The 25,179-nt window shown below is 43.9% G+C and overlaps 2 protein-coding genes across 10 annotated transcripts in view; one reads left to right on the top strand and one right to left on the bottom strand.

Moving 5' to 3' along the window:
* elavl4 (ELAV like neuron-specific RNA binding protein 4) overlaps nt 1-14,253 on the bottom strand; it is a 78,966-nt gene extending 64,713 nt beyond the window's left edge. For 3 of the 8 annotated variants that reach the window (XM_031574631.2, XM_031574629.2, XM_031574627.2), the window contains exons 1-2: nt 13,427-14,252; nt 12,439-12,570 (exon numbers count right to left, since the gene is read on the bottom strand). In XM_031574631.2, coding sequence (XP_031430491.1) covers nt 12,439-12,570; nt 13,427-13,474 — 180 coding nt within the window. In that variant the 5' untranslated portion in view covers nt 13,475-14,252. Of the gene's footprint in view, nt 1-12,438; nt 12,571-13,426 lie in introns of all 8 variants that reach the window. The other 5 variants (XM_031574633.2, XM_031574632.2, XM_031574630.2 and 2 more) reach the window with 3 other exon arrangements.
* Nucleotides 14,254-17,758: 3,505 nt separating this feature from the next.
* agbl4 (AGBL carboxypeptidase 4) overlaps nt 17,759-25,179 on the top strand; it is a 314,407-nt gene continuing 306,986 nt past the window's right edge. The window contains exons 1-2 of one of the 2 annotated variants that reach the window (XM_031574637.1): nt 17,759-17,858; nt 18,808-18,933. In XM_031574637.1, the coding sequence (XP_031430497.1) occupies nt 17,828-17,858; nt 18,808-18,933 (157 nt within the window). In that variant the 5' untranslated portion in view covers nt 17,759-17,827. The remainder of the gene's footprint in view (nt 17,859-18,807; nt 18,934-25,179) is intronic. The other variant, XM_031574638.1, reaches the window with a different exon arrangement.

Here is a 25,179-nt window from a genome sequence, read left to right on the forward strand (position 1 = left end):
GCAGCAGCAGCAGCAACCACCACCCCAGCTCTAGTTTCAGCAGCCCGGGCTCCATTGAAAGCCCATTCGTTCGCAGGCCATTATTCGGCTAATTGCTCTGAACTCAGCGTGCCCCAACCTGCCCCCGGCCATGCAGGCCCCACCCGGCAACCAGCAGCACGCCGATTTAGCAGGCGATTTAGCTTTGTTTTAGCCGTAGCGGTCGCCAGTGAGTACAGTGCTATGCAGTGAGTTGACCATGCTCTCCAACACCTTAAGAGACATGCTAGCGACAGATGCTAGCACCCATTACAGTGGTCCTGAGAGCTCTACGCACAACACACGTATAAATAGCCAAAACAAATTAGGAAAACATTTGATTTATTTGACAACACATGCGCATCATTTGAAAATGCACTGCTAAATTCAGACAAAACAACAAATTACAGAAGTGTGCTGCAATTCAGACAACACAACACACACACTGCAATTACACTAAATGACAACAAAAGTGTTTCCAGAGGACACTTAAAAGTGATGAACATACTTTGTTTTTTTCCTTTAATTGTTACCGATTTTTCCACAGTTTGTTACCCATGACATTATTGAAGTCAGCTTTCTGCCAGTGGTGTTGGAAAATTTGCTAAAATGTAAGTGTTTTTGGTTTATTTCAACATTGTGATTGTATAGTTCAGATAATATTGCAGATATCTTTTAACCTAGCATTGGTCTTTTGCTTATTATTGGCTTGCCAAATCAAATGACCTGACGAAATACGCACAATTAATTGTGGAGCATGCGATATTAGCGGCAACAGGCAGAAGCATCCATGGGTTTTAGCCTCCTTGCTAGCACGCACGCCTCCCTGATACGTAATTACACCTCACACACACTCACCACACAGACACACAAAACTAAAACAGATCTAAACCAAATACAAACAAAACAACAACAAGGTCCCCCTTTTTTTTTTTTACAATTTCTTGTAGGTGTCTATACATCTTAAAACAAAATGAGTATTGTATGTTATGTATTTGGACTGGGTTTCCTCTACGTGCCCCTTTCTCGGGTCATGTTGAAACATGTAGCTGGCATGGCGATAATTGCTGGAAACCACAGAGGCGGTGAAATCTTACAGTGGGATGAAGCAACTCCGTGCAAGTCGTAATTTTCACTCCGCATAATCACAGGTTTATTTAAAGAAGGAGACGTGCGGATCCGAGGCAGGGTGTCGCTCCCAACGTGTTAAGCAAGTGTCGCTCATTACTGACTTTCGTTTTAAGTCTCCCCTGTTCAGACCTCGCTGGAGCTTTGCCTGGTAAATGTTACCCGAGCGCACAGTGATAACACACTCAGAGTGATTCCCTACGGTGAACGGCCTTTAGCATACAGGCAAGTCCTAGCAGCTAAATTAATATGTAGGGGGTTTTACTTAAACTCTGTGAGTGATAAATGAGAGTAACAGTTTAAAGGCAGAATAAGCCAAATTAGTCTATTTAACTTCATGAACAGTTTGAAGGCTGAGCTTACAGAAGATGGGCTCTGTGAGAGCAGCAGTATCGTTGATGCACAGTGTTGATGACGCGTGGGTCATACACAGAGTCTCTGTTGTTTCACTGCGAGGGCAAGGTGCTAACAAGACTTAAGTCACGGGTTTGATTCGCAGAGAATACACATACTAATCATAGCTGAATAGGTTTCCTCACCTGTGCTGTGAGTCACTTTGAATAAAGGCATCTGCTCAGTGAGTGAATGACGTATAAATGTGTATAGGCTGTAATGGCTCATTGAGGGTGATTAGCTTCTGACCCTCCACACACACCCCATTCCCCAGTCTCCCACAACCCACGTACACCCCTGCTCTCCTTCAAGATGCCCCCCCCCCCCCCCTTCTCACCTCTGTGCCTCTGCTACTCTGACATCTCTACTGACGGGCGCTAACCGGATCGGAAGTGTCATCTGGCACCTGCTTGCCTGGCCAACCGGGCGGCTCTTATCGGGCGTATCTGGTGTCAGAGACACGGAGACCCAGTGCAATCTGTTCCCTTCTTACTTCACACCAGCACAGCACAGCACAGCACAGCACAGCACAGCACAGCACAGCTAAGCACAGCACAGCACAGCACAGAGCACAGCTCACCACACCACACCACACCACCCCACACCACAGCACAGCACAGAGCACAGCTCACCACCCCACACCACACCACAGCACAGCACAAAACACGGTGCAGGCTGCCTCGGAGAAGGGAAATGATAATAAAATGCAATATGGCAAACAAACAAACAACCATGCAACATGGCAAACAAACAAACACAGTGGAAGAGAGTGAGTAAGCCCACATGTAATGGTTTCATAATGTTCCTACAGTCTGGTACAGTGTAGCAGCTTGTGTTGTCTTGATAACTTCGGCTTTATACACATGTTTTTTTCTTTCCGAAACTGTCAAATCAATATAACCGAAATTGAGTTATTGGTTATCATTCACTGCTTGAAAGCAGCCGGAGGTTATTATCTGTATCCATTTTAAATATACTAGAGTTCTGCTGACAGATGCATTAAGCCATCATGCTCAGTTTTGCTTTGCTTAAGTCTGGTGCTTCTGTTTCGTTCCAAGCTCCTACATTAGTTTGACCAGACAAGCAGCTGCCAAATCCTTATTGAGCTCTTTGAGAATAAAAAGCAAAGTTTCCTCCTCTCAACACACAATCACTCTGTGTGTCAGAAGACATGAATCACGGGCACTTCAACCCCTGCTCTTGTCAGCACCTCGGAGAAACACTTCAGCAACACATTCATTCTTCATGCTGGCTTCAGGATAGAGCATTAGTTTGAGTTGTGACTTGCGCCATGCTAGGAAGCTCAAATGAAACAATTTTGAAGTTGACACAGCCGAGACATACTTATGTTAATTTGTAAAGTGGTTACTCGTTGACTGTATGTTTGAACTCTCTTATGAAAACAGTGCTTTTTGTGGTTTATTTGATAATTATTGTGACATATATAGTATAATTTCAGGCTTTAATGAAAAACAGATGAATGCGATGGTTAGGGTTATTTTCTGTGTGTTTCTCTCTCCAAACATACAATAACAGCACTTCCATCCTTTTTTGTATTTCGAAAGATGAAAGCAAGGGACTTTTGCTTTTGTATGTATTCTGGCATTAGGATGCAGACACGGTAGGAGTGTCTGATTATGGTCCATTTGGGGCGCAGTGGTGCGCTCGTCTGATGTATAGGATACGAGGACAAAAAAATGCACGCAAGCAATTTGTTTTTCTGTCATCAGCACCACCATCACTGCCATCTCTAGTCTGTGAGTGCGTGTGTGTGTATGTATGGGTGTGTGTGTGTTTAGAGTGTGTGTAGGCGCAACCATTTTTTGTGTGTGTGTATATTTGTGAGTATGTGTGTGTGTCCGTCCGTACGTGTGTGTGCACTTGTGTGTGTTGGGCACTGCGGGGGAGTTGGAGATGTACGGTGCTGTGTGCCGGGGGGGGGGGGGGGGTCCCTGCGCTGTGTTTGATCCCAGCCAGATCCCTCCATCACACAATGAGGCTGACCGCTGTGGCCCATCTGCACCAGGCTTTAATCAGCGCCACCCTCCAGAGCCGCAAGCTTCATACTGCCACTACTCTACGCACTGGCCCCCATGTACAACAGGACCACACGGATGATAAGGCCGCATCGCTGTTTCACTACACACTGGCCCCCATGTACAACAGGACCCCACAGACGAAAAGGCCGCCTCGCTGTTTCACTACTTCTGGATTACTTCATGCTTTTTTCTCCCTTTTTGCTCCCTTTTTTTGTGTAATGACAGTTACTTGTAGTAATGGCACAGGAGATTACCTGCCGTGGAAAAAGATGGCCTGCTGTAAAGAATGAATTTACGATGCAGCAAAGCAAGGAAAAGGGGGAGAAAAAGCCATCTCCTTGCCAGTGGTCACCTAATCTGTTATCTTTAAATTCTACAGGATGTTATTTGTGCGGTTGTCCTAAGCTCAAGTCTCGGGGGTAATCTGTGAGCATGCAATCTCTCTCTTTCTCTCTGTCTCTGTCTCTCTCTCTCTGTCTCTCTCTCTCTCTCCCTCTCTCTCCTCCCATCTCGTTGTGTGAACATCCCTTATCACCTTGGCTCTCCAGGTTCCATGTTCCGGTGAAAGTAAAGTCATTCCCTTGCAATGCAATGCCTCTGTCTCGCTCTTATTTCCCCGCCAAAGCCCTGGCAGCAAGGTTAGTAATCAGAGTGTAAGAGGGAACAAGAGAGTCACAGAGAGAGAGAGAGAGAGAGAGAGAGAGAGAGAGAGAGAGAGAGAGAGATGTTTAAATACCATACATACATTTTCTGCTCTTTCTAAAACGACGTCATTTCAGAAGCTGGCCATTGACATCTGCGGCAGGCGTCATGCTAGACCATTTAAAACCTTAACGCTCGCTGTTAGATGGCATGCATTATTTATGCACCAGAAAACTAGTGGGGATGCTGCCTCTCCTCTCCTCCTCAGGGCTGCAACCAATATTGGAGCCTCTCTCTCTCTCTTCCCCTCTCTCTCTCCGAGGAGGTCATGCCGCGGCGCTGAGGTTTGCTTCAGCCATCCCCACGCACGCCAAGGAGACATCATTTATTCATGACAGCTGCAGCGCTATCCCCCCAAACAATTAGTAAATCAGTAAAAACGCACCGGGTAAGAAACTATCAATTCCAGAATGCGGGCCTGTTCATCAACATGTCAACTTTCGGGCACAGCCTATCGCTCAGGCGTTTGCCCGCATTTATCACTCCACAAACGGCCAGCGAGGTATGACTCACGCCATTGCCTCTTTCTCTAACAGCCCCTGGCTCTCCACACGGATAGCCGCCCCTATAGTGAGGGATGATTACGATCCTCAAATAGCAGGTGCATCCAATTTGTCTGACCAGTTATGATGCCATGGCTTTTGCACACATATTGGCCCGGTGTAATTTGGTGTCAACATGTGACAAGGGCCTTTGGGAGAATTAGCGCATTTCAAATTAGGCCTGCGTCTTCAGAAGAGGTCTGGAGTTTCTTTCTGTCTCCTATTATGATGAGATTATCTCAATTCATAATGGCAGTCTGTCCTTTTTTTTTTTTTTTGGAGGGGGGGTTGAGGGGTGCAGGATTTTGGTGGCGGTGCAGCCCAGAGGGAATACATAGGGCATATGCTGGTGTGCTGGAGACGTGGCCTGCCAATAGGACCTCAGAGTGATCTGTTCTGAATAAGAGCCACTTTGGCGACTCCCCTCCCCTCTCTCTCTAATTAACAAAAGCAGTCATTACAGCGCTAACGTCGAGGCGCGTAAACCCTGCTTTTAGGCATTCATGCTGCACTGTGTCATTTATTTATTTATGCAGCTTCCCATTTATAATTATTCTGAGACAATTGTAAATAGGCACAGAACAATAGACTCTATTATCATGGAATAATTTGCCCATTTAGTCAGAACCAGAAGTGAAGTGCCGTTGTAGTGCAAATTGCGATCCATTTCTGTGGCAAAATAAAACACACATGCCCTAATGTACTATGTCCAGAATATTATCTCCTTCGATGCTATTATGCCATTAGCATGATCAATCTAGCATTGGTGTCGTGCTATTGGAAACAATTATTGTTTGGCACCAGTGGGGGCTGTTAGTCTTTGTGTTGTATGGCACAGGTTGAGGTTCGCTCATTTCGACTACAAAGCTCTGCAGTGTTCACCGGTTCTTCCACTCAGATGTTCATTTTCAACGCAGCACAATCTCAGACAAACACTGCTGCCTCCCACATGATGAATGGACCCCTCTCTCTCTCTCTCCCTCTCTCTCTCTCTCTCTCTCTCTCGCTCTCTCTCACACACACACACACGCACACACAATCTCTCTCTCTCTCGCTCACACACATACACGCACACACACACAATCTCTTACTCCCTCTCTCTTTCTCTCTCTCACACACACACACACACACACAGACACCAACAGAGAGAGCTGTGGGCAGGCTTTTTCCAAAGGATTCATGATCCCCTCACTCTCTTCTCTGCAGGGGATATCACAGGCCGTTACTTCCAGGTCAGCGTACCTGCATCACCAGACCCGACCTTCCTCTACGCCCGAGCCTCACACTCCTGACTAATTTCTCCCCAAAACCTTGTAACGCTCACCTCCTGCTCGCCGTAGTCGACACATCAAAGGATGCACCCAAAAGCTGCCACTAATTCCACTGGCGTGTGAATTGTGATTCAAATCCGCCTCCCAGCGTTGATACATAATAGCGTGCCACCAGTTTGTCAGCCCTCAGTCCCAGTGAGTCAATGAGCCGTGCTTGTGTGTCTGTGTGTGTGTGTGTGTGTGTGTGCCGCAAGCTAGTGTTAGCTGGGGCCCAGCTGAATAGAGGACCCCAGGAGGATGTGAATGCCTGTGTGTGTCTGTATGCACATATATATGTGTCTGTGTGTGTATGTCTATGTGAGTCTGTGTGTGGCGAGGGCACGAGAGATGGCACCTGCTCTCCCCAGGCTCAAAGTGCTGTGTCCAGCTGTGGTGTGTGTTTTGCTGTAATGTATGTCCGGCTGTGGTGTGTGTCCGGCTGTGGTGTGTGTTCGGCTGTTGTGTGTGTTTGGCTGTGGTGTGTGTCCAGCTGTGGTGTGTGTCCGGCTGTGGTGTGTGTCCAGCTGTGGTGTGTGTTTGGCTGTGGTGTGTGTCCAGCTGTGGTGTGTGTTCGGCTGTTGTGTGTGTTTGGCTGTGGTGTGTGTCCAGCTGTGGTGTGTGTTTGGCTGTGGTGTGTGTTTGGCTGTGGTGTGTGTCCAGAAGTAGTGTGTGTCCAGATGTAGTGTGTATTCGGCTGTAGCGCGTGTTCGGCTGTTGTGTGTGTTTGGGTGTGGTGTGTGTCCGGCTGAAGTGTGTATTCGGCTTTAGCACCTGTCCGACTGTAGCGTGTGTTCAGCTGTAGAGTGTGTTTGGCTGTAGTGTGTGTCCGGCTGTGGTGTGTGTTCGGCTGTAGTGTGTGTTCGGCTGTAGTGTGTGTCCGGCTGTGGTGTGTGTTTTCGGCTGTGGTGTGTGTTCGGTGTGTTGTGTGTGGAGTGACCCCGTGGAGCAGTGTGCGTGGTGCTGTTGGAGCATACACACACACACAAACACACACACACACACACACACACACACACACACACACACACACACACACATACATACACACACACGCACACACACACATACACACACACGCACACACACACATACACACACGCACACACACACATACACACACACATACATACATACATACACACACAGAAACACATATACGTATACACATGCAGACAATCCCATTTGTAAATATTCACACATTTGTATTTGCACACACAAGCACACACACTCACATATGTCTACAAACATACACTATCACCTACACATTCACACACAACTGGTATGAACACACACACCAAACAGGTTGCCTGATCATTACTACAAACAGGACTGGAGTCTAGCCGAGAAGCTAGCTCTTTCTAGTCGCCTCAACCTGCTATGCAGGACCACAAACAACATCTGTTGCTTTGGAAGGTGTTAGGAGTGTGAATTAATCTTGTTTTCAGGGATTTTACAAGGTCACCTTGGTCAGGTTTTTTAAGTGTTACTTTTCTCTCGTGTGGTTTGTAGCTTACACCTTAGACCCGTGAGCTTCTCTGGTTCCGTAGTCACACCGCAAAAAACAATATGTCTCCAGCGTGAACAGATTTATTTTTGGTCCAATCTGAAGAATCACAGATTGCGGTTCCATATTGTTCAGCCGGATTGATATTGAGTCAATTTAGTTTTTTATTCTTTGGGTAGATTTCATGGCAAACATGACGCTAATAGAAAAGTATAAGGTCAGTGGCAATGCCTAGCCTGTGTGAGATTCAATAACCTTCCCCTGTTCTGCAGTATGATCCTTGCGGCCGTTCTCTGTAATTGAAATAGGAGAGAAGGAATGACCTCCGGTCAGTGGATGACGGCATGGCTGATGGCTCGGACACTGTGCTCTCTGTTGGAATGCTGTGTGTATCCCTCTGCACCGAGATGGCAATGTTCGCCGGTGTATTGGTGACTTGACATTGGGTTTATTTTTAGAGAGCTCAAAGGGACCTCATACAGTCCACTGGGGGTTACAGAAAACAATACAACAATACAAGTACTAGTGGCTGTGAATGGAATACCTCCATTCTGACAACATAAAAAATAACAAACAAAACCTATTCTATTGTTCTGTTATGGAAGAGTTCTATTCAGTTGAGTTGTAGTTTGACACGTAAATAACAATATTAATATTTGAATCACGTTAGTTAATAAGATACAAAGTAAACGAATACCACAACTAGTACAGGTTTGAGCATGTAGAATCTGTGTTATTAAGAAGGAAGGCAGATTGAAGACATCTGGGCATCAAGTTCACCCTCATCCCCTGTCATTTATGCCCACAATTACACACACACACACACACACACACACACACACACACACACACACACACACACACGCACACACACACACACACACAAACACACACACATAGATGACATATAGAACACACAAACAGCCACTTACACACATATGTGATATATTAGAACACACAAACACACACACACACACACACACACACACACACACAAACAGCAGCAGCACACACTCTTACAGCATGATCGGAGGTGAGTGGTACTCTCTTGCAGCTGCAGCAGAGGTGACCGCTGATTGACCTGCAGGATAAATAGCACTTTGGAGTGCCATTCTCCCCAAATGAATGGCTGGCCTGCCAGAGAGCATTGCCCTGGTCACAGCTGATGGCGCAAGCTTCCAGGAAGAGCCACTCACACATTTCTCAGTGAGGCTCTCCGGTTATACACATGTCCCTCGCCTGTCCTTCACAGTCTCTTTTTTTCTGTCGACAATCCTCGTTAGAAAAGGCTCCCACAAGTACATAAGCATACCAATATATCAACAATCAATACATTTGGGGAAATTGTGAACTTAACCTTTGGTAAAATTACACGACAGCTATGGATTGGATAAGTACCCATACCTCATACATGATGATGGTATACTGCATACATGGTATACTGCATGCTAAAAGATGCAGTGTTGAGGCTAAATATACAGTAATCTTCATCAGTGAATGTAATTCTAATCCATGTGTGTGTGTGTGTGTGTGTGTGTGTGTGTGTGTGTGTGTGTGTGAGTTTGTGTGTGTGAGTGTGTGCGTGTGTGCGTGTGTCTGTGTGTGTGTGTGTGTGTGAGAGAGTGTGTCTGCTCTGCTGCACCGCATGTGTGTGTGGAAGGCCCGGGTGCACTTGCAGCGTCTTTGTGCAGAGCAGAATGCTGCACCTGTTCGTGAGGCAGGCGGGCGAGGGGAGGCTGCGGAGCTTGAATGAACTAATTTCCTGGGTTACACTAACCAGAGAAACACGGTAATCAGGAGAGGAGGAACCAGGCTTGGTACGGCAGATGGGCACAGCTAATCATTGTTGTGGTATAGAGATGACCCTTGCTGTCTCCCAAGTGCCAGGAGCACCTTGCCAATCGCTTCACTATTCCCTCACTGCACGGCTCATCGCCTTTCTGTTTGTGAGGATTTTCTTTGGGGGGGGGGGGGGGGCGACGATCATCTGAAATGTTTTTTTTTTTTTTTCTGTGACAAAAGCAGAAAATCAAGTTGCAAAATGAATCTGGGCATTGCGAAACACACCAGCTTTAGAGCATAATCAGTGAAGGGCTCTGTCAAAATGAGCAGGTCTCACACACACAGAAACGACACCTCACATTAAAATACCCACTCATACAAGCATAGTGGTTAGCCTTGCCAGTGGCCATACACACATAACGTTGGCATCTTTTTTGGATTTTGCCATTTACAGCCTAAGTGATTGATTGTCCCTGCTGTGCTGGACGAGCCTGAACCTTTCTCGGTTTTGCGCAGTGCTTTCAGTCCTGCGTCGAGAGAGAGAGAGGCTAATGTTATCAGGATCCGCACCGCACCGCACCGCACAGCACCGCACAGCACCGCAGAGCACAGCACAGCACAGCACAGCACAGCACAGCTCCAGCCTTAGCTCCTGCTCCTGCTCTGGCTCTATGGTTCTGGTTCCTGCCATGGCTGGGGCTCTTCGGGTCCTTCTGCAGAGCTCATTACATTTCTCCAGCTGGCTGGACATTATTTCAGCCTCCGCCGGCACACACACACACACACACGGAGCCCAGCAGCACAGCACAGCACAGCACAGCAAACAGCTTCTGGGACATTGGCAATCGGCTGAGATCACGGCCATTAAGCTCTTTCAGTGGGGGAGATGTTAACGGGGGGTAGAGCTAAAGTCTTTTGTTAAAAAAGGTTTTTTTTTTTTTTATTCAATGGGGTTGTTGGGTTTTCAGATGGAGAAGTGTTTCGTGAGGTAAATCTATATTTCTGCTTTTGATGATCATTTGTGCTTTATTTTACTTGAAATTATCAGTGGGAAGTGTATATTCTACAATTTTTGTTGACAACAACCAGAGGTATAGATTTATCTTTTCATACCTGAGACTACCAACTGTGTTGCAGTACATGAAAACATCAGTCTGAAAAGCTGCTGTGACAGCAACAACAATAGTGACAAGAAAACAGTATGTTAGGAAATGCAATGGTGATGAATGGAGAATATTCTGGACTCCTAGAGCCACCGCCAGCATTGCAAACACCCCTGACTGCAGTGCAGCTTCTTGGCAGAATCACAATACCAGCATCAGTCACTTCCTCACAGGAGGGTGAGCGCGTCTCACTAGGCGTGCAGAGATAGGCCTTTACCACTCGTCCAGCACGGCTGTCTAATGTATGCAAATGATTTAGCGCCAATAAATGAAGGAGCCATTAATCACTGTAACGATGGTCTATTTTAACCTGGTTAATTACATTTCTAACGCACGTCACGAAGGCCCTTATACAAAACAAATATATGGAAATTACCAACTAAAACCGAAAAAGTTAAAGCCCCTTTGAAAGGGATTGATTTTGTTTTCAATGAAACAAATGGTTATGCAGAAATAATAGAAAAAAGATGATTATACTTAAATCACTTATATAATGTAATTCTAGACTATAAGATTATAGCAATGGGTGCAAAATCATTAAATATGGAAGTGAAAATAATAATTATGAAAGTATAAAAACTTGAATTTCCTGTATTGGTGTATTGGTGGTGATTTACAAAAAAAATCCTCATTGATCCTTTTGACATTAAGTAGCACAACGGACCCTTGCTGCTATGATTTCTCATGGGGTTAGATTATAACTCGCAGGTGATTTAGTATAATGGAAACACAATCACAGTGCTCTCAGGTCCTGCTACAGCACAAATAACACCCACGCCTCAAGTAGCAGATTTCCTGATGGTTTCTAAAGATGGAATGGCAGCATCTCCCTATAGAAAACCTGTCCTTGAACAGCATAATTTGGCTTGAGCTGGCAGAGAGAGAGAGAGAGAGAGAGAGAGAGCGAGAGCGAGAGAGAGAGAGGCCATTACAGTGTGTTTGTTTGGTTCAAACTGCCTGTTTTTTTTTCTCTTTCTTATTCATTCACACTGCACCGCATCCCGGTACAGCTGGCAGAAGCCCTGGGTACTGGGCTGTCAGCACTACAATGATTTTTGAGAAACTGAAGCGAGCTTCGGGCTGGAAGCCTGAGCCTGGCTGACGGGGAGCGGAACAACAGCCCATCGCAGATTAGACACCCACAGTTTCATGTCAATTTAATGCACCAAGTAAGGGATTTTCTCTCCACGCTTTCCAGCGAGGGCTTTCCCCTGCTTTTTTCTCCTTCCTCCTCTCTTGCGCTGCTCCTCAGCAGAAGCAAGCGTCAACACAGCACCATTTTCGCAAACCGCACCAGGAGACAAAGCTCAGGGAAGGGGGATTGGAATGAAAGGAGTTCAAAAAGTTCGGTGCGCAGTGGGAAGAGGAGGTTTTATCCAAACTACATGTGAAACGTGCCATGGCACTGCATAGATATGCTCTGGGGATGTTGTCGAGGCAGGAAGCAAATTATTTCTCAGAGTTTGCAGTTTATAAATAATGTCTTGTGCAATATCTCACTACACTTCACAATAACAAATACATGAGAACCACTCCTACACCTTATACACACACACACACACACACAGTAAAAATAAGCCACCGGCACTTTCAACTGCAAAAAGTTCTGACATGAAAAAACATCACCGCTGTCTCTACTGCGGCAACTTATTGCATGACTGAAGCAGAGCAGTGGTAAGTAAACAGACACTAATTCAATTCCCAGGCTTATAGTTGTTTTGACTTACTAGATACTATTTCTGTCATGTTTCCTTTATTTGCTCACTTAGTTTCTTTGCGTTCATTCATATTTTTCTTTTTACTGTAAAAAAAAAGAGAAACAATGATTTTTTTTTTCCGGTTTGCCTATCCTCTTACCAAAGGTGAACTGGAGCCCCTGTGGGTGGAGGGCAAGTCTCTGGGAAAGAGCAGCGACCGCATCTCAGGGATGGAGCCTTCAGCAGGGGCTAGTCCCGAGTGCTGGGGGAACCTCACCATCATCTTGAGATGCTGTTCACCGGACGCACGTTCACAGCACGCAACACAAACAGACAACAGACAGGGGAGAGGGAGGAGAGAAAAAGAGGAGAAAAAAGAAAAGAGACAGAGCTAGAACAGTACAAAAGGACAGAGGGCATTGAATGGACAGAGTATCTAGAGAGGAAAGAGAGAAAGCCGAGAGCAAAGAGAGAGAAAGTGGAAAGTGGACGGCAATGCTGACAGACAGCTGAGTGTGCTTACGATATTGCTTAAACTAATGACTAACACACACACACACACACACACACACACACATATATATATATACACACACACACACACACACAGAAATGCATAGACTACACAGAAACACATTTCCAGCCCCACATGATCAATTCTCTCAAGCAAGCTCAGCAGTAAAAGCCATCTTGCTTTGGGTAAATGAGAGGATGAGACAGTTGTGTCTGCTACACACACCCACACCCACACACACACACACACACACACACACACACACACACACACACACACACACACACACACACACACACACACACACACACACACACACACACACACATACACCAACACCCACCCACACACACACACACACACACACACCCACACACACACACTCACTCACAGAGAAAGCGCCAGTCTCCTAGCCACCAATTTTTTGCTATGAGCAAGACAGCCCCTTTAAAATACAAAGCACATGACTAGCTTTCAGTATTCCTTCTTTTAACTGACCCCCCCTCTACTTGCAACAGACTGTTCAAGCATGTGCACATCAATGCATACACACGCAACATAAGACACAGAATGGTTGGCAACACACACACTGAGAAAGGTGATGGGAAGATTACAAAAATCCAGTGTCCTTTACCTCATTGCTCAACAAAGCAGCATTGAGTGTCCGGCTGATTTCAAACATCTTGTTGTCAAGGCTTTTTTTCCCCCACACCGTCCTGGCTGTGATTTAGTAAATATTATTTTCTCGCGAGCGGCTCCTCTTCAGCAGATGTCTCCCTTCCTCTACAGGGAGATGGGAGACAGTCCCAAGCAAAAAAGAAAGAAAAATGAACAGATTAAAAAAAGGAGAGATAGAGGGGGAAAAAAATCCTCTACAGCGGCTTGCTTGCTATTGTCTTATATTGTCCCTTTTCCTCCTGTTTTTTGGTTACACCTCAGTTCAATGTGGAGCTCGTGCCCAGGGTCTCGGCACACGACTGAAGAGTCAATATATTTTTTTTTAATCTCCCCAGAGTCAGCACATGAAAACAAGCTGTCGGGCTGGCGGGCGTCTTGGCTTATCTGTCCCCCGCACACAGACTCACACAATGCACTCCGATCCTCACTCAGCTCGGCTTCAGATTAGCTAGTCCCAAAACATAGCTCTTAGTTTAAACTCCCTCTCTCGCCTTCGCTCTCTCACTCTCCCCTGCTCTCTCTCCCTCGCTCACTTTCGTTTCACTCACCCCTCTCCCTCCTCTCTCTCTCTCTCTCTCACACTCTCTCTCCCTCCCTCCCTTCCTCTCTCTCCCTCTCTTCCTCTCTTGCTATCGCTCACTCGCCCCCCGCCTCCCGCTCTCGCTCATGCTCCTATGCAGCTACAGTTCACCGTGTTACCACAAGGTGGGAAGACTGTTCCAACCAACATGACACCAGCACATCTGCCTTTCTCCTCTCTCCACTCACTCCCCGAGCTCCCCCCCCCCCTACCACCTCAGATTCACCCCCCACCCATTTGTCCCCATGCTGTTTGTGTGTAACACATGAGACACTTGGCTAGGACGCCATTCCATTTTCTCCTCTTGCTTCAATTCAAGCTGTTTTGATGCATGCACACACACACACACACACACAAACACACACACGCCAGAGAGGGAGAGAGGCTAGGGCAGATTTATGACATACTGATGGAGCACTGCCATTAAGATACTCCCGACCAGTGTGCCTTCATCGACTCCACTGCACTGTTCCGTGGCGCGCCATGCCGCGTGCTCTCACCGTCTCTCTCTCTCTCTCTCTCTCTCTCTCTCTCTCTCTCTCTCTCCCCCTCCCTGTCTCTGGTACATCACACACATTCACACACCCAGACATGGCTGTGTTCTGTTACATCTTAAATTGCAACACCTTAAGGTTCCATTTTTAAACATGTGTGAAGCGCACAGGGATATACTATTCAGAATACTATTCACTGATTCAGAATTTTAGCTCTCCAATGATATGATGTATTTTCAGGATTTTTTTGAGTGTTTGAATGGAGCTTCCAGTGCTGGTTCTATCTATTTTCACATAAGTGCTTGCTTTAAGTATGATCTTGGTAAATTTACATCTCCCACTGCTACCTGGCCATGTTTGTTCTGGATCACAGTCAACTGGCATCTGGCCATTATCTTTGATGATAATGGCACTTATGAATTTTTCATAACAGAAAAAGATATGAGTCTCTTTGTTTTATACATTAAACTGTATTTTAGTTGATCAAACAAGACAATATTTAAATGCACTATGTTTGTGAGGATGTCCTCTTTTGTTGCCTATGCATTAGAAGCTCCTACAAAAATATTTTTATGCTGCAAATAAAAGGAAATGACAAAACTCACAAACTCTCTCGCTACCAGATCTTAACTGTACATGAAGCAGACATGAAAATAGTGGAATATTTTCTCATGATCTAATTGTAGCACAAAAAAAAACCACACAAATAAAAATGCTAAGTGTTCGTGAACACAGGCAGTGAACACACGGTGCATGACTACTATGAGCCTGAAGCTGTGGCTCCTCCTCGGGCGTTGCCTGCTTCTTCCTGTCCGTGAGCTCTGTGCACTTTTCTCCTGCCCCCAAGAGGGGAGCGTGTCCAGTTAATAGCAGCCTATTGACATGGGCCCATCTGTTGGTGTGGAACTCAGCCAGCGGAACCAAGAGGGAGAGCCGCAGTGATGCTCCTCGAAATACAATCTCTCACGTCAAGTGCGTGCCTCTCTGCTCTCTGCGTTTTAAGATGTGTGCTTCCACTTGCTCAAAGGAAAGAATGATAAAAACAACGAAAAAAAGAAAATAGATTGTAGTAAATTATATTGTCGAAAAGAAGTGGGAATATAAAATGGAACATTGTGTCATTCTCTTTCGAATGATATTATGTGCAGAAACGGTGACGCATATGGAGTCTGAGTCATATTTAAACGATCTTTGAAGGATGCTCCTGAATGCAAAAAACTGAAGGAAAGACCTGAGGGAGAAGTGCATACAGAAGATGCTCCCCGTCTCACAAACACATACACACACGACTGCAAATACATACCATAGATACACACACACACCTCTGTCTAAGTTACCCGGGAGACAGTGTGTCTGTACATTAGGATGAGCTGTCGCTGGAGTCAGCTGCTTCTCACCCCCCCCCCCTTCCTTTTCACTTTTAGCCCACTTGCTCCCTCAGGTCCCCTGATTGCTGTCGCCATAGTGACTATATGTGTCGCCATAAAGTCTTTTCATTGCATGACCTCCCATTCATCGAGGATGGTTCATATGAGCAGGTCTCTACACGGTCAAGCTGAAAAGGATTTTCCTGTACACTCATCAAAACATGGTCAAGCATGAATTCCAGTGCACACATGAACAGGGGTACTGGAGAAGTGGTCCCCCCCCCTCCCCCAAGCAACACATTGAAATTGAAGACAGCAACTGTTTCAAAGTTTACTTTTTATTTTAGCGGATTCATTCATGACATATCTGTCATTATTATTTACTGTTTAATATGAATCTGTTATTAATATTTTAGTACCTTGCAATGGTGAACATGTTGGGGTGCATATTGGCGTTCATTGGACGCTTATTGTTTTTGATGTAACAGAAACACGCGGTGTCCCATGGGAAGCAATTAAAATCAGAGAATCAAAAAAGTGGACCGTGCTTGTATTGTGTATTCCATTATGTGATGTGCTTGTTAAGTCATCTGGTCATTCTACACACTTACAGACTTAAACTATAAGGTGGAGAGAGTAAGTACATCCCTTCAACTCAAGCATGACAACTGAAGGCTACTCTGGCATCTCTAAGCCACCTATCAATAGGAATGAGACAACACCACCACGGTTTGTGAGTGCACATGAAACACATTCAACTAAATTAAAAATCTGAGAGCAAGGGCAAGGATAAAAAGAAAAAAAAACAGCATAATAAAGAATCTATATTATTTCAAGCTGTTTCATAATATGATTTGACATCCCTGCCAAACAAACGCAGAACCATGGAGCCACTTAATTGTAGATGTTAGCGGATGACACACCATGAAAGACAGCTATTCAATTTTCAATTTTAAGGAGATATTGCACCACACAATTCTTCGTAATTTAAAAAAATAATCACACTACCCTGGCTGCTCAGCAGCATGTAGCTCAAATACGATCACAGAAGAGAGAGAGAGTGAGAGAGAGAGAGAGATGTATACAGAGAAAGGCAGAGAGAGGACACGAGAAAAAAAAGCCATTGCCAATTCTGTCTTATTAGGGGCCCCCTCTTGGTGTCGTTCATCTGGCACTCCGTCTAGAGCTTATAACCAGAAAATTAGCCTGCAAAAAGTCTATATACTGCAGGCTTGATTGCGAGTCATATGGGCATTCATTTGATGTAGCTAATCAGGTGTTCTAACACTGGAAAACGAATATATCAGACAAATAACACACGCTTCAATTGTTGTATGATCCATTAAAAGTAGTCAATGTATAATCGACACATAGTCTTTGAAGAGACATCTTGAAATGTTCACAAAGCACATTTTTTAGGATATTTTGAAATTATATCGTGTTCTCAGCTCTGTGGAACACGTGTTTTTATATTGAAGCAGGCTCAAACTGCTGTTCGCTTATGAATAAAGATAGGCTATTCAAATGTTTGTCTAAGTGTTCATGAATCAACAGGGTAGGCTTTTCTTTGTCGCTGTCGCATTACTTAGCCTACAGTAAGCTTGTGCAGGCTAATCAGCACCGACGTAAAAGAGAAAATCTTTCAGGTCATCCGCAGCATTACAGTCATGTCATTACATATGTCGACACGTTCAGCCAATTTCGTTCTGGTCCCTGTCACTATTCAGCAGCTCAGCTTCCACCTAGGCATCCACGTAGATGGGGGTGCTGTAGCCTGCCACCACAGCATGCACCTGCTGCAAGTAGCTTCGATTACGTCAAAGCGTCAGGCACCAGCTCTTCCTCCGGGTCACACACCGTTACCGTGGAAACAAGCAGGCAGCGTCTCGACAGTGTTGAGCGAATGGGAAAGGAAGATGGAGGAGATCCACAGAGACAGCGATACTGGTGTGTAATTTAAAGCAAATTCGCGTTCCTCCATAATTCCCGCATTTCGGTCTCCATTAAATGTGCGTGATTTCAGGAAGGTCTGGTTGGCCACAACCTTGCATGACGTTGGGCTCGACGTCGTTCGGCAATTCAGGTCATGGCAGAGATGTAAACAGTCCGCTGCAGTTTGCTAGCAGCAGTCAAGCTAGCAGAATGGATTGGTGGTTAGCTGGCTCCTTACAACCATAGTAAACGTTGATTTCTTCGCAGTGATATCCATAACCCATCATCTTACCATGCACCATTTTGACAATGCATTTAGTTACACCTGAGCATTTTTGTCCTCGACAGCTCTTTTTCTGACGAACCTAGTATGAAGTTCTGTACGACTCCCACAGTCCACCCATCCTCGTCTATCTATCTATCTATCTTTCTATATATCTGTCTGAGTCCTTGTTGCATTCTTTCTTTCATTCTTTCACACTAAAACAGCCCTTACGCCAATGACTGTCTTCTGTGTGGAATTGGTCCATTCAAAAAAAGTTTAGCACACGTCTTCCATAAACAACTGATAGACTACATAATGTAAAACCAATTTCAGTGAATACGACCTGAATTTGCCCCATGATTTATGGCTTAGGTGAATGCACTCTACAGAACTTTTAAGTGTTTGAGGTTGATCTGGGAATTCTGATTTCCATTTTAAAACTGTAAAAGTATTTCAGCCTAAAGTATGTTTATTGCATTAGGATTACGTATTTAGAAAAGGTTATCAAATAAGTTCTGTGTTGCACTTTTTCATTGATGTTTATTGTTGTTATTTTTTTCTCAACAGAGACAGATAATACTAGCTGCAGCAGTTTAATAAAATCATGTTGTATGGAAATGATCTTTTCCATCCTGAATGCTTAAAGGACTTGTGTTATTCCTGAGAACCATGTTCAGATGTTTTCTGTTGTTTACATAGCAGGAAATGAGGCTGGAGGTGAGGATGCTTTGGTGGGCAATGTGAGCAAGCTGGCGGTGTCCCCTCCAGGATATACAGGAGCCCCTCGGAAAGGACATCTCATCTTTGACGCCTGCTTCGAGAGTGGTGAGTAATTACTTGGTTTTTGCCATGAAGACTCATTAACATGTTATACAAGATATACAAGCTGTAAACATCTTTCTTACACAAACTGTGTGTCACTAGATGTCAGAATAAAATGTAATCCGTTGATAATTGTTATTAGCCTGCTACTTACAAGAAACAAGACATTTAGAGCCTGTTGTCATTATAGACTAAAATAAATGTGTCACTTGTAAATGCTTCGCTGACATACACAAGATTCAAGTGTAGGTATGAAGCATTTTGTTTCTCATGGCCAGAGAGGCAAGGAAATGGCCATGTGCTACACATTAAGCACTTTTCTAGAGACTGGTGCTTCCAGTCTACCAATTACGGATACATTACTGATGGAAAGGGTAAGGGGAAAGCAATGTGTATAGCAACGATAGCGCATGACAATTGTTGACCCTTGTCTTGCTTGTGCAGGTTCAGAAGGGTATATGCTTTTTTTATTTAGAGTAAGTAACCTGTAGTATAGTAGTGAGGCTTTGTTCAGAGCTAAAAAAAAATACATCTAAGATTAAGATCATGATTTATCATCATTGTTTATGAAAACAAAACAAGGTCACACTTTATTTGGATGGTCCCCTCTAGACTATCTACAGATGCTGAAATTGTAAACAAAGTGTCTTTTGAAACTCTGTTGGCTACAATTAATGGTTAAGGTAAGGGCCAGGGGTTGGGTTTGGTTAAGGTGCTGTTCAGTGAACAATTAGACACTGAGCTTGAATTTCAACCAACCATCTGTACTGTCTTTGTAGGCTGCCTATCCAAAAAAGTGTTAATAAACCAAAAACTACTACTTATCAGATAATGAGTAAAACCATTGAAACTAGTCCATGGCCTAGCAATGGAGTGAGGATCTGTTTGTTTCTGTGTGGGAAATAGTGTGAAAAAAGACACTTAGTGATTGTGCATTTTACTGTCCTATACTGGCTACCCGTATGTGGATCCATCAGTCCATTGTAGTGTTACACTAGTTGCTCTGTGTGCTGTGTACCCTTGTGGTTGGTAACATGTAGGTAGGTAAGGAAGGTAGGTAGTGTAAGCATTTGACACTATCTCTCATTGCTCAGTAGTTAACGTTACTATGTTTCTAGAAGATCACGGCCGACAAGAGTGACACCAGCGGAGTATAATGAAGCATCTGCAGTTTGTTGTTGTTGTTGTTGTTGTTTTGTTTTGTTTTGTTTGATTTTGTCCATGTCAAAATATTTAGATAATTGCAGAGTAACCTTCTACAACTTTGCAAGGTAGCTGTCAAACAGCAAATCTCCTTTTCCTATGACTCAATTAGACTGCCTCTCTCAATTATTTTTTCCCCTTTGAGGGAATTATTGTAGGTGCTCGTGGCACTGTACAGATCACTAATTAACCACCCCCCCATTCTTTCTGATGCCTTAATGTCTTTTGTGATCGTGGGGGAATTTGAAAGTGTGATTTTTGTGCTATTAATATTTCTGTTTTGATTATCCTGAAAAACACTACCCTCTAATTAAATCATGACTGTTAAAGAGATGTTTATTCCCCATGCGTTTGCATGTGACGGGAGAGCCATACGTCCCGCCACACCATTGAAAAAGCACTCCAGCTGTGATCTAGCAGGCCGCGCGCAGGGGAAATGCTGTGGTGTACCATGTGATGAGTGATGACAGAGCTAGAAGCAGACCATTGTCACCGCGGATAGGCCTTTTAATGGCTAATTATCTACTCGGCTAGAGGAGGGAAAAAAAAAAAAAGCGAAAGCGCTTGACGTGAATAACTGTTCTTTTGCCTCGTCCATCCTCGTCCGCTTGAAAACTGTAATTAAACAGATTTAATATTTTTAAGAATGCTTTGTAAATGGCCTTTGTTTGGCACTTTTGGGGTTGGAGAGGTGGGGATGTGAATGGGGGCGTAATGAAAATAAAGTGCTTTTTGCCTGACAAGGTCAAGTGGGCAGTGGCATGCTGCCGAGGGCCGGGAGTGACAGAGAGTCAACGAGCGCTTTTGGAACACTCACAATATCATTCTCTGACGAGAGATGAGGTTCAGGGTCTCCGCTTGCCTCTCATATTCTTGACAGGCGAGCCATTCACACTCGGCTTTTTCAGCGGTGAAGTTCAATTTGCCATTTTGTGGAATTCTTTTTTTCACATACTTTTGTTTTGTCCAGATCTCTGTGTGGATAGCATTTCAAAAAGGGGCTGTCGTAAAAGCTGGAGTCTCTTCAATATGTCATTGAGCCCTCCCTCTGAAAAAAGTTTTTTGATTGATCCAAAATTAATATAAAAGGAAAGTTTGTAAAATGCATCTGAGTTGTTATCACTGCACCCAAAGACACTGCAGGAGCATTAGCAACTATAGCAATAAGTGAAAGGGAAACAGGTGATAGCGACGATTTTTTATTAATATATTAAATGAGGAATATATGACCAGTTTAGTATTATTACATTTGTAATTTGAATTGGCCAATGTATGTACCTCAATAATTTATCTAAATAATAAGAATATTAAAATTTTATTTGTGTAAAAGTTCCTCTATTCCCCTCATATAATACCCGAGCAGGAGCCTGGACATTGATTAATGGGCGCTGGCCTAGCAGACGGAGATCAGCTAACATATATGACATTAGCCCAGTGTCTGTGGGTCTGGAGATGCTCCTGAATGATTTATGGAATTGATATTAATCTCTTTCCAGTAAATGCATTACTGAAGTTGGAAACGGAGAGGAATTGATGTTTCTGCGCTAATGTCAAATTAATGTCCTGTTGCTGTTTCAGCAAAGCAAAACACTGCAGCTAAATGGCTTTAACCTCTTAGTGGCCAGAGAGACATGAGTAGCGGAAACAATAATACACCATCTCTGGTAATACCCTTGTGTTGGTGTTTTTTCATCATTGTAATTTTCAGGTTGTTATCCTTCATTATGAACCTTACCCTAGCGCAAGTATTACTTCAATCGCTCCCCTACACTTACTTACTTAGCACTTACGCCCGCGCTAGTATTACTCCAATCGCTCCCCTACACATACATGCAGCATGTAGGCCAGAGTGGAAGAGAATAGTGTGCTTGATTTGTGGATGTTTCTGTTTCAGACTCTGTGACAGTGCAGTGCGCAACACCACAGCCTTCTCTGATCATCCCAGTGTCCTCACCAGGACAAGAACGGAACCAATAAGAATGTATTACTAGGCCTCTGAAGATGGAGGACATTAACATGACCATTGGCTGTTCACAACAACACAGGCGGAGTGGACTTCAAGAGTTTACTTATGGCCCTGCTGTATTACATGTGCGTTTAGCCCGTCTGAACCAGATACCTCAGTATGACTAATTTGATCTGACACAATAGACGTCAGTCTGAGAGAAATATTGAAGTGAGTGTGCTCTCATCACCACTGAAATGCTACAGGGTATTTGAAATATGACATCTTATCGGAGATGGTCTGATTCAGTGCTTCGTGAAAACAATCATAAAGGAACTCAGTCCTCGAAAATGTAATGACTCCTTTGAAACCGCAATCACTAGAAATGACTCAATTTTCACCTTATTTATGAGGTGTGTAATTTGACAGTGACCGGCAGAACATTTAAATAATGTCTGACATGCATCACGCACATACATCTACCAGTGAACAATTTTCTAATGGGTCTTTCATGATAGCTACCCCTACATGCTTTTTTTTCTCTCCCCTAGCATTTATTGAGTATTATCTATTTTTTTAAGTTTAACTGCAAGGGCACTCGCAGAGCGTAGACCTCTGCCATGCAATGATCTCGCAATGATAACGAAAGTGAAACAATTATTGGTGAATCTTCCCTGTGAGTCGGATCCCCTCCATAATGTATTGGCTTCTTCCTTGGCCCATGCCACACCCCTCCAACAAGTTTCACGAAAATAAACAGACTAAGAAACAGACAGACAGACAAAAAGATGACCTTCTTTGCGGAAGTAATGATAAGACAGAGAGATAATGATAAAAAGCCTGCATTTGAGTTCCAACTGTAGAGTAGTGTCAGTGTCATGAAGTCCACTCCACCTGTGTGGTTGTGAACAGCCAATGGTCATGTAAATGTCCTCCATCTTCAGAGGCCTAGTAATACATTCTTATTGGTTCCATAAAACACAATATTGGTGTGTTAGCTGTTTATCATAGGCAGGTAGAAAGCATCTTATTTGCATTTAGATGACGTATAATTTAAACTCCTGTCAGCTGTGTGTAGATTAGGCCAGTGTGACATGTTGTCATGCGTGTGGGGGACCATAGATTTCTTGGTTACACCGTAAAGTGTGTTTTTCTTATTTTTCCCTCGATTCAGGAACTTAAGAAAATGACCTCCATTATGCCTGGTTTGATAGTACCGGTACATAATGAACATTTCCTCAAGGCGTCATTAAAATCATATTGATGCCTCGGTAGATATATTGGTGTCAGGCGCATTATGCAAATGTGCGTAGTATCTTGAATGCAAATGAGTGTTAATGCGTGTAATTAGCACTTTGGCCATTTGGATTTTTATCATGCTGTTGTTTGTTTATTAAGTGATATATGTTTGAGTATTTGTAACAATCATTTGTTTTGTTTATTCAGGCTTTTTTTTTTTTTTTTTCAAGAATGGAAAACAGCAGGCCTAATCTTATCTGTTTACATTGTATGGGAGACATTTTGATGTGTAATATCTTTGAGCTATGTGAAAGGCACTGTGAGGCTTTGCAAATGGAGTCTGAAAGCCTGTTAAACAACGCAGGACCTATTTGAAGGATGTGTTACTCTCCAAAAAATATGTGTTTTTATCTGAGAGGACATGTTCAGGATGTTACCCTGGAGACAGTGGCGCTACAAAAATTCATTTTTTTATGTAAGTTGGATCCCTGCCATTGGTATCATATTGGCATGGTGACATATAGCATAATTGTATGCAGTGAGGCTTTTCTCTTCTGTCACCAATGCCATCATGGCAGTTTGGGCAAACAGGATGCCTTAGCTCCGCACCTACCCCTCTAGCCTTTGTTTAATTTATATAATATATATATTGTTTGATGTATATAATATATATATATATTGTCTTACATATTCAATATAAGTCTATCATCAGCACCCATCACCCAGCTCATGTGTTCAGCAAGGTGACATCCGTCAGACAAATTGTAGAAAAGAGGTATCTGTAAAATGACAAAAAAAAAAACAGAAACAAAAAACAACAACTTCCCCTCTCACAGTTCTGCTGATATCCACACCTTCAGTGTCAGAAAGCCATTGGAGAGGTATTGCCATCAAAATTTCTGTCCATTTGTTTAGTGCAAAATAACATGGAGGCCCAGGCATAATTTTCAATCAGATTGTGTTGTTTGTGTTGCGGGGAGGTATATTAGTTTCATATATCGTCTGGTTGATATCAATCGTGTTTATGTGCTCTGTTAACAGAATGGTTTTCAGCATTATTGCACTCAGTGATCTCATCGGTGGCGAGATTATGACCGTATGAACTGGGGGGGAATTACTTACAAAATGTGTGTGTGTGTGTGTGTGTCTGTGGGGGGGGGGAGAAGCAGGCAGGGAACCGGCACAGCTGAACAGAGCGCGAAGTGCACCCAGAGAAAATAAGAAATGTCAGAGCAAAGAGGTGTCATCACTCTAGGCCTCTTATTAATTGTGCTGTTTTGCTTGGCGCAAACGTGAATCTTTATCTCTGCTCCCCAGCTTCCGTGGGCAGGATTATGCAGTTCTGTGAAATGAATGCCGGCTGCTGAATGTAGCCATCTCTCCGTGACCACCAGATGATTGTTATCTCGTGTCCTGTCTTTTGTGATGTATGGTAGGATTAAAGTATTAGCTTGGTGCACATCGGAACTTCAGTGGTGGCCAGCCTTACCAACCTGGGTCTCTAAAAAGCAGTTGGTTTTTGGTGGTTATTCAGGTGGTCATTTGTAACAAGTGATATTTTTCCATAGTCTCATAGATTATCCAGATGGTGGTGGCCATGCTGTGTGGATGGTTTATGTCACAGTAAGCTCAAGGATCCTCTCTCTACTGAGGCAGTTAAAATAGTGATCATATTGTATCCTATATACTGTGTTTTATCTGAAGTACTTCTCTCATGTGTAGTACTTAGTGTGTTTTTATGTTTTATGTTATGTGTAGTACTTATTGTGTTTGTATGTTTTATGTTCACTGTATGCACCTATACACCAGAGCAAATTCCAGGTAGGTATGAACCTACTTGGCAATAAATACTATTCTTCTTC

This window comes from Clupea harengus, chromosome 10 (genome assembly GCF_900700415.2).
Source record: "Clupea harengus chromosome 10, Ch_v2.0.2, whole genome shotgun sequence".
NCBI classification, from domain to species: domain Eukaryota; kingdom Metazoa; phylum Chordata; class Actinopteri; order Clupeiformes; family Clupeidae; genus Clupea; species Clupea harengus.